Source organism: Bombus vosnesenskii, unplaced genomic scaffold, assembly GCF_011952255.1.
Source record: "Bombus vosnesenskii isolate JDL3184/JDL3185 unplaced genomic scaffold, Bvos_JDL3184-5_v1.1 scf7180000016279, whole genome shotgun sequence".
Classification (NCBI taxonomy): domain Eukaryota; kingdom Metazoa; phylum Arthropoda; class Insecta; order Hymenoptera; family Apidae; genus Bombus; species Bombus vosnesenskii.
Window position 1 is genome coordinate 286,483 of NW_022884348.1, and position 9,057 is coordinate 295,539.

The 9,057-nt window shown below is 32.8% G+C and overlaps 3 protein-coding genes across 4 annotated transcripts; 1 reads left to right on the plus strand and 2 right to left on the minus strand.

The window, feature by feature from the left end:
- Positions 1-978: 978 nt before the first annotated feature.
- On the minus strand, positions 979-2,773 carry LOC117242880 (hsp70-binding protein 1). Of its 2 annotated transcripts, none has more exons than XM_033509925.1 (5): positions 2,521-2,772; positions 2,188-2,428; positions 1,711-2,113; positions 1,336-1,573; positions 979-1,270 (listed from the first exon to the last, which is right to left on the minus strand). In XM_033509925.1, the coding sequence occupies exons 1-5, from the start codon at positions 2,562-2,564 to the stop codon at positions 1,060-1,062; spliced, it is 1,137 nt and encodes a 378-aa protein (XP_033365816.1). In that variant the 5' UTR covers positions 2,565-2,772; the 3' UTR covers positions 979-1,059. The 2 variants fall into 2 exon arrangements, with proteins under 2 accessions (XP_033365816.1, XP_033365817.1); XM_033509926.1 differs by having other exon boundaries at positions 998-1,270; positions 2,188-2,459; positions 2,521-2,773.
- A 355-nt stretch (positions 2,774-3,128) lies between these two features.
- On the minus strand, positions 3,129-3,951 carry LOC117242885 (DNA-directed RNA polymerase II subunit RPB9). Its single transcript, XM_033509933.1, has 3 exons — positions 3,707-3,951; positions 3,516-3,589; positions 3,129-3,340 (listed from the first exon to the last, which is right to left on the minus strand). Exons 1-3 carry the CDS (start codon positions 3,833-3,835, stop codon positions 3,151-3,153), a joined length of 393 nt encoding a protein of 130 aa, XP_033365824.1. The 5' UTR covers positions 3,836-3,951; the 3' UTR covers positions 3,129-3,150.
- A 724-nt stretch (positions 3,952-4,675) lies between these two features.
- Positions 4,676-7,888, plus strand: LOC117242881 (broad-complex core protein isoforms 1/2/3/4/5-like). The gene is made up of 4 exons (XM_033509927.1): positions 4,676-5,139; positions 6,349-6,749; positions 6,866-7,328; positions 7,611-7,888. The coding sequence occupies exons 2-4, from the start codon at positions 6,375-6,377 to the stop codon at positions 7,886-7,888; spliced, it is 1,116 nt and encodes a 371-aa protein (XP_033365818.1). The 5' UTR covers positions 4,676-5,139; positions 6,349-6,374.
- The last annotated feature ends 1,169 nt before the right edge of the window (positions 7,889-9,057 follow it).

The following is a 9,057-nucleotide window of genomic DNA, read 5'->3' on the forward strand; positions in this document are numbered from 1 at the left end:
CATAGAAGAAATATAATTTGTAAATTTATCGTTCCATAATATGGTAGCGTAAAACTAGACGTAAAATTAGAAATTTCGTAATTCGACGTAATTTAATAATCGTATAATCGTAAAGAGAAAATATCGCATAAAGATGGTTCAGGTAAGATACAAAGAAATATTGCAAAATTTGAAAGAATGCAAAATTGGGAAACAGGCAACGTTTCTAACCAACAAAAACGAATTGGTTAACCCCATGACTTTCTTGTTTCGCGTGTTTCACGTTAAGCAACCAATTAAATGTGTAAGCTTCGGTTACTCAAATTTACCTGCGCATCGTGATTGTTTCTTGTGCGAAATGATATTATACGTGAAAGGGAAATCGTTACAATTATTTTTCTTTGACAAGTTCATAAATTATAGCTAACCCATCGTGTTTCCAACTTTTAAACTTATGTTACCACTAACTATAGTTAGAAAACGTGAATAAAGATATACAAACGGAGCAATGTTATATATAATATGCAATAAGCCAGATTGTAGCTCCTGTTTAAGTAGTGGGACCAATTTTATCCTTCTAGGATCTTTTTCTTTTCGTAAACTAAGCAATGCACTTACGACTGCGATTTTTTAAATGGAATCGGAGATACGTATTTCTTAAATATATTTATTTTACCTTACCATTATTTTATTTATAACTGAAGTTCTGCAGTTAATATTACTGTTGCATACAAGGGTATAACATAAAACGTAACTTATACTATATAAAATCGTATTATCAATTATTAATCATATCTATGTAGGATCGTTACATGCGTGACTAAAAGATACAATCGTGTAATAGGAACATGTGCCAACATGATCAAATGTACGCTTATTGCTACAATCAAAACGTGTGACGCCATCTCCGAGTTGTTGCTAAAACTAGGATCAGTTATTCGCAGATTCATTGATCGATTGATAAAACAAAATATATTAAATATAATGAAAAAAAATACATTTGTTTTATTTATTAATCATATTTTATGATATACAAATTTAATTCGTGTAAAGGAAATCCGATATTATTATAAACTATAATTATCTTTCTTGATTCGTATCTTGATCGGAGAAAACTTTCTTCAACACCCGATAACATACATCTATCTGCTCGGGATTTTCTTCTTGCTTCAAATCCCTTATGTATTGCTCCAATGTAGATTGTAAGGACAGTTCCGGGCGCCGACATTCTTTTAAAGCAGGCAGAAAATCATCGTTGGTCAAACCATCGAGGATGTTTAACAATTGATCTCTGAAACACGAAGGATTGTTTTAGTTTGCTTCGGTGGTATAAAAATGATGGAAATCGTATACTACCTTATCTCTGGAAGCAGATCACCGATGGCCAGTAAACCTATCGCTTGCTCGATCAAACCCATATTTACCAAGGTTAATTTTAAATTATTTACATTTTCCTTGTTACAAAGAGACGATAAGAGAAACGCAGATTTAATTTGCAACTTCTTTATCGAACTTTGCATAGCTCTCAAGAGGACGGAATATCCATCGTTTATGTCCATGTATGTCAGGGATATTGGATGCCCTCGAACAATGCCTATATTTAGCGTATAACTAATTTGTATCGTCAATTATAAATGAATGTAAATATGACATAGATGTAATGAATAATTAACAAAGCATAAATCAATGCAACTGCTGCTATTTAAATAAAAGCCTTTTACTTTTACTTACAGGAAATTGCATACAGAGCTTTTATCTTAACAGTTTCTACAGGATCTGTATCTATCATATTCAATAACGTGGGAAATAGGCCAGTTTCTAGAAATCTTTCTTGGCAAAAGGGATTATTTTGAGCTAGCTCGGCAATTATATCTGCTGCTCTCCATCTAATACTGCTATGAGGACAGTTTAAACATGGACCAAATATTGTAAAACCTCCTATTTTATAAAAATCATTAGCAATATCTATATTATCTACAAAATCTGCAATCCTTTCCAATGCAGATTCGTGTTCTGATGTGTCATTGTCTGGCCGCAGGTCAACTACATTTGACAACAATTTAATAGCTTTCTGTAGTTCTTCGGTTACATTACACGATAACGAGCTGAGTGTTTGTTTCAGAAATTCACGCCTCTGTAAATACGGTTCAATTTTAATCAATTTCCTATGGATATTCTATAACGTTAATACACATTTATGTTACCAACTTCTTCATCCATAGGTTGTAATTGGATATTACTGTTTCTATTCTGAGAATTGCCTGCTTCTACAGCAAATCTAAGCAATCCTTGTACAGATGTTGGTTGCCTAGGTTGGTTTGGTAATGGTTCAAATACTTGCGGATCAGTGTTATTCATGTTAGATGGTCCTTCAATTGATAGTGGCCTCGCGTTGCTGTTTACGCGAGGTTGTTCTTCTGTTTTTTCTCGACTGTTTGGATGTTGAGAACTGAAATATGTAGTATCCGAAAACGGATAACCTATAATTACTTTCAGATATCAATCATAAAGAAATATGACATTATAAAAAATCAATTTTACTTCTCCATTTTTTCTGTAACTTTAGTCGTCTGCGCTGCACCCATTAATCAATTAAATCAATCTCGCGTAAACGTTTCTCTAGTAAAATAAAGACAAGAGAGCATTATAGACTTCAATCTGTATCACTGCTAATGGCCTCCTAGATGCAAATTCCAGAAACGAGGAGAATTTCCAGATAACGTGTTTTTCTTATTGAAAACAATTTTGAGACTAGACAAAATTGGTTAAAGGCGTAAATAACTTTGTCACACGCGTGCGCGAAAGTACTTGGAAACTTCAGAAAAAAATATAAATCCATCAATTTATCAGCTTTAACCAATCTATTATGCATTAGATGATAAATATTATATTGATGAGTATAACTGTAGATTATTAAAGAATGTTATATTAAATACATGTATTTATTAGAATTTGATATAATATCATATATATATATACACACACACACACATTTTGCAATCAAATATATCAATAAGAAAACAAAACATTTATATATTTTATTACATTTCTTTTCCTTTTTACATAGTACATATTGTATATATTACGTATTATTATATATTATTGTACGTAATATGTATTGTATATTATAAAAATACAGATTTTCAATATGTACAAACTATTTGTAGAACTTTATTCTGTCCACCTATGAGAACAATGTTGGTTAGTACACACATAATATAATCTCATCTCTTCTTCTGCTCGTCTTGTTTGTGCTTGAAAGAATACTGCTTCTCTGTGGTTACACTTTGGACACGGATGCTCTTCGGTTCTTGGTAAAGTAGGGTCTGATATGACATCCGCAACAATGTGTGTCAACTCGCTGAAATCATAAAAATTATAGTAAGATGGAATAGCAGTATATGTATTAAACAAATCCTTTTTTAAGAGCTCTTAAGTATATGCTTAAAAGGAAAGTACTCTTATACAAGTTTTTGTCAAAATTTCATAAATGTTGTTGTGAATGTATGAATATACAAGTTATTATTTCCACTTACTCTATTTCGTGCATAATTTTATTTACGTAGATACAATTGCTATCAGCAAGTTGTTTGAAATCACAATTTCTGCACTAAAAAAAAAAAATTGATTAAATTAAACAGATTTCAATGTATTGATTAAAAAAGCAACGTACATTTCAAATATACATATACATATATATATATATATATACACATAAAATACCTACTGCGTACATTAGTACTTTATTCTCCTTATCTTCTTTTGGATATAACATGTTATTACATTCTTGACAAAATCTAATGCCGACGAAACCTGGACCATCATCGTGCGTATCATAACCACCTATTTTAGACATATTTCGCGCGCTTCCGCCTCCTTCTTCCGTAGTAAAATATAATATATATAGATAGATAGACAGACAGATGTAAAATGCAATGAAATCAATGTTTATCTAATACCATGCACAAGAAAAGACAGTTATCTTTTAATCATGGTATACATAGATTTAAGATTATACAATGAATCAAAGTATTAGAGCTTAATAACAATTTCTTATATGTGTATATTTCATGAAATTACATCTCGTCATAACTAGTTATATTAACACTCAGAATCGCATCAAATAATAATTATTTGTCAATAAAAGGAAAAGAGATACATAAGTACTTTACTTTGGAATATTTTTCTAAACCAATTAAATTCACGAATAAAATTAACCATACAGCAATTTATTCTCATTGGTTGCGACACAATCGATAATTTTAATAGAAGATATGTCTGAATCGGTTATATAGGTGAAAATTATATAATATAGGAATCTATAAATTATATAGTGAAGAAAGAGAAAATTTAAAAACATAGAGGCATAAAGTTGTTAATATAAAAATAATCGCTTTAACCAATTGTCGTCTGAATAGTGTTTTAATATTTTGGTGCTATACGTTGGAAGCTTGAATCGATGAAGATGTTGATAACCTAATTTCGTTAAAATTTGTGGAGCGTTCTCATGTAATGGCGCGAATGTGTATAGAATATAGAATTCAGTTTGGAGAAACAGCGTCTTATTTTAATTAACAAGTATGCAACATAATTAGATTTGTCGAGATTCGTAAAAATTTTCGCATTAAGGAAAAATGGAGAGGCGTTAACAAAGAAACGATTATGTTCAAACTATTCAACCGGTAAAAACATGAAGTACGTGTCGTTAGTGTAGTTGTTCGATAGAAGATGAGATTTAATATAAAATGAGAAATGATCCGTTAGTATGATAGAAGATTAGTATGATAAAAAGCGTAGAATAGAAATATTTTGATTGAAATATTAATTTGCTAATAGAGATTGTATAAAACGGTGAAATTATTGAACTAAAAGAGCAAGAAATTTGCACGACGTATAGTAAAAATACATACGTAGATAAATAATGCATAAATATAGATAGAAGAGTTTTAGAGCGAGGCTCAGGGAATTGAACGTTCGTAAGAGTTTTCACAGGAAAGAGGTGCGCTAGTGTTCCACTAAGCTACCCCCAGCCTTACTACCCCCACCCTTTCGTTCCAGCTCCCCTAGCTAGTGCAAATCTCGGCGGATGAATGTTTTCTTAAGGGATTCTTCCCGAAAGCGACGCGAAAATCTGAAAGGAGTCGATCGAGCTGGAAATTCGTGAGTGAAATCATTTATTGGAAAATTCATATTACATTCCGTTGTCTACATTCGGAAAGTTGATCGGATTTGATATCGGAAATTAAAAAGAAAGACGAAACTTGTGTTCAAGGCGTTCCTGGGGGGTGATGGCACTCACGCCGACAGCGTCTCCCACAAAGATTTCACCATTTTTCTATTGACAAAAAAATCTTATACTTGATCGCGTACATTGAATATTTTTTGGTTAACCTGTCGGCTAGTGTGCTTTGAGCACGTGATTACGATAAACGCCGCGTAACTAAAGTTTGTATTTAAACATTTTTCCCGAGGAATTCGTTTATGTGCTTCCGACGACAGATTTGTTTTGTTGCACATTCGTTCTCGGCTAGTGCCATGGAATTTCTTTAAAAGTTTCTCGATGTTCGCCTCCTCGTTTCTAATTCTACTGAGCTACGGTAGAATTACTAATTCGAATATCCGATCGTAATTGTATCTTTTATATTTTTCAATGGTATATTATGTATTTATATATAATTACTTATGGCAGTAGTCGAACGCGTATAACTGATACTAAAGTTTCTTTGGTAATACAGCCATATTGTACATTGTATTAAACAAATTTTCTTAAATAAGTCTATTTCCTATGTTTATATTTGGTTTTTTCATATTCTACATTTAGCAAGCATATATTTCTTATTTTTATGAATGGACTCTATTGTCAGATTTATTGTTTAATCACTTTACCAAATTACAATGCTGTAGTAAAAGAAATTGGATAATCTATTTGCCTATCGAATCTTTGTATATAGCTTTTATTTATTGCTATTTATGTTAGGTTTGAAGTTCAATGAATTTGCATTGATGAGTTTCTTCGAAATACATCAAATATCCTCAACATCACATACCTTTATGTAAATGAAGGTAAAAGATAACATCGTTTAGTAGATACAGGGAAAGAGAAAATTTGATAATAATATCAACACGAGCAATATCTATGACAAGATAGAAAGTATTTGGAATAATATATAAAGTGATGTCATAAATTTTACAACGATACAGAAATTAAGGAATTATTCATGATATTCATTCCATAACAATTGAAATTGTGCTTTATGTATTGTTCAATGTTGGATCGTTTGCAGCATTTCTCTGATAATATAAAAAATATTTTTTGAATTGTTAAAGTATAAAATAGGTGATGTATAAAAGGAAATCTGTTATTGACAGGAAAATTGCTGTAAAGCTGCAGAATAATGGAAGGCGGTAGCAATTTACATAACCCGGGTAATTATCCCGGTGGGGACCGTCAACAATTTTGTGTTTCATGGAACTCTCATCAGTCAAATATGCACAGTGCATTTCCAAAACTTTTAAGTTCTGAACAATTTGTCGATGTCACTTTAGCCTGCGACGGAGGCTCTATAAAATGTCACAAAGTGGTACTGTCCGCTTGTAGTGATTATTTGGAACGTTTGCTATTAGAAATACCATGCACTCATCCTATTATATTTTTGAGAGATATGAGGATGTGGGAACTTCAAGCTTTAGTGGAGTTTATGTATCGTGGTGAAGTATATGTGGAGCAACAGCAGCTAGGTAAATTAATGCAAGCTGCTGAAGTTTTACAGGTAAGTGGGTAACGATACTGTTCAAGTACCGATTTATTATCTATCTTTGTAAGTAATGTTTTGGAACAAGTATATGTTGATTCGATTAATCTTTATGGCGGTAATATCATTATTAGGTTCGTGGTTTATCCACTCAAGGGAATGATAATTCTTCGAGTGAAGGTAGTTCTCAACAATGCGACTCTAACGCCGCTGTTGCACCATCTACGGCTGCACAGCAGGATGGATCTGACTATAAAGGCGAGGAAACTCCATCTGATGATGGAACTTCTAGTGCTACCTTTTTAGAGACTACGTCAATTGCTGCGACTAGTACAGCAAGCGCTCCATCACACAGTACTACACCAGTTCCGCAGAATCCAAATTCATCAAATTTTATGAATATGGAACATAGCGAGGCGTTACAGCATTTGGAAAAAGCCCTTAGCGCTTGTGAAGCGACATTAACTGAAACACCAGGAATGGTTAAAATGGAGCCGGATGAGCAGTTTACCCAACAACATGATGTCAAACCGTACTCTATTAGTATGGTACCAAGCAGTAATTGTAATCCTAGTAGTCCGTTTCCTGCGATCGAAGGTAAGAAACGAAAGTAGAGTAGAAGAAAATGAACAAATAATAAAAAAGGAATTGAGAAAACAGCGCAGGAACTTTATTGTTTTACAATTAAAATTTGTGTAAAATAACGTATGTTCTTCTTTTCGTAACATTTCGATATTGAACATAAACACTGGACACTGAACGATAATTATCGAGTACATTAGGCATTATATTTATATCAAAAAGTTAAGGTTTTATCGGATCAAGCGATAAGAGGATAAAATAGTTTCTCCGCTTCATCGTATTTTGTGTAATTTTCAGGCTATCAGAGACGACAAAGACGTTCGGAAGAAGAATTGAAGCAAGCTTCGGATATGGTAGCACGTGGTATGACATTTCAAGTTGCTTCGGAAAAGTACAAAATTCCGATAAGTACGATTCGATTCTATATGGTTAGAAAAGGTATATTGCAAAGGCGAAAACGCGGTCGTGGTTCAAGTAATCTTGGTATGAATAGTCAACCGGGAAGTCCTGCAAGCCCGCCATATCATATGATGAACTATCGTTTGCCAGAAAGCCTAAACTCCAGCCTACCGTAGTGCTGTACGAAAAGTAGCCAGTTTTTAGACTTGAGTTGAATCGAACAAATTTTTTATTGCCACGTCGGAGCTGTTCCAGACTGTCATTCTTCCCATCTTTATTGACTCACACTGAGTTATCCGTTTCTCGTTTATACATTCACGATTCACGTGATCACGTATGTCCAATGCGAGTGCGTTTTCGCCAAACTCGTTATACTATACACATTCATTGCATTTACAGAAGATAGTAATTTAATAGAAAATAATTAACAAAGTGTACGTATCGTACACAATAGACACGATTTTAGTCTCGAACAGCTCGGTTTTGTGTACATACGCATCATATGCGAGTTTTCGAACGCAGCATCGAAATGAAAATACCACAGAGTGATGGAAAAAAGGGAAGAAAGATCATCTAAAAGTTATGCAAGAGCATTTCGTTCATTTAATGATTGAATTTTCACTAATTTTATACGATTCAGTTGGAAATAATTCAATATTGATTGTAAATAATACTAGTTTTCTTCTTTTCTGGTTTTCCATACTATATTGTAATACTGTAATCAAAGGAAGTAACGCGTCTCGATGCAGCGTTCGAAGACCATCCGTACGGTTCAGTTTTGGGCCGTGTTCCGTTCTTCTACTTAGTGACACATACACCTTGCGTACATGGATAACGTAAGAGGTATTTTTTTGAGTCCTATACACAGATTGCTACAACAGATTTACAAAATACGGTTCATGGAAAAGTTTGAACGTGTCACATCATATTTTTACGATCACTCGAAATCTTTTGATAATACGTATCTGTAGAATAGGTTATTTTTTATTACGTCCTATTTATACATATATATATGTATATGTGTGTGTATATACGTAGGCGTGCGCGCACGTCATGTTCGGCCTGCCTGTCTGTCCGTCTCTATCTGTCTGCCTAGTGTAAGTCTGTGTCTGCGCCTGTGTTGAGTGTATGCGCGCGTGCGTACGTACATGTGTACATACGTACATAGATATGTATGTATATACATATATATGTGTATGTATATATATATATATTTATATAATATATTGTATAATATATTATAATATATATTTATATTATAATATTATATGATATATTATAATATATATATGATATATATTTATAATATATATATAATATATATATTTATACATATACTTGAATA

Coding starts and splice junctions, on each gene's coding strand:
- LOC117242885 (XM_033509933.1), bottom strand. CDS start 3,835: ATGTCTAAAATAGGTGGTTATGATACGCACGATGATGGTCCAGGTTTC. Junction 3,590..3,706: donor ATAAAGTACTAATGTACGCA/GTAGGTATTTTA, acceptor TTTTTTTTTTAG/TGCAGAAATTGTGATTTCAA. Junction 3,341..3,515: donor AAAATTATGCACGAAATAGA/GTAAGTGGAAAT, acceptor TTATGATTTCAG/CGAGTTGACACACATTGTTG.
- LOC117242880 (XM_033509925.1), bottom strand. CDS start 2,564: ATGGGTGCAGCGCAGACGACTAAAGTTACAGAAAAAATGGAGAA. Junction 2,114..2,187: donor TACAACCTATGGATGAAGAA/GTTGGTAACATA, acceptor CCGTATTTACAG/AGGCGTGAATTTCTGAAACA. Junction 1,574..1,710: donor AGCTCTGTATGCAATTTCCT/GTAAGTAAAAGT, acceptor CGCTAAATATAG/GCATTGTTCGAGGGCATCCA.
- LOC117242881 (XM_033509927.1), top strand. CDS start 6,375: ATGGAAGGCGGTAGCAATTTACATAACCCGGGTAATTATCCCGGTGGG. Junction 6,750..6,865: donor AAGCTGCTGAAGTTTTACAG/GTAAGTGGGTAA, acceptor TATCATTATTAG/GTTCGTGGTTTATCCACTCA. Junction 7,329..7,610: donor TCCGTTTCCTGCGATCGAAG/GTAAGAAACGAA, acceptor TGTAATTTTCAG/GCTATCAGAGACGACAAAGA.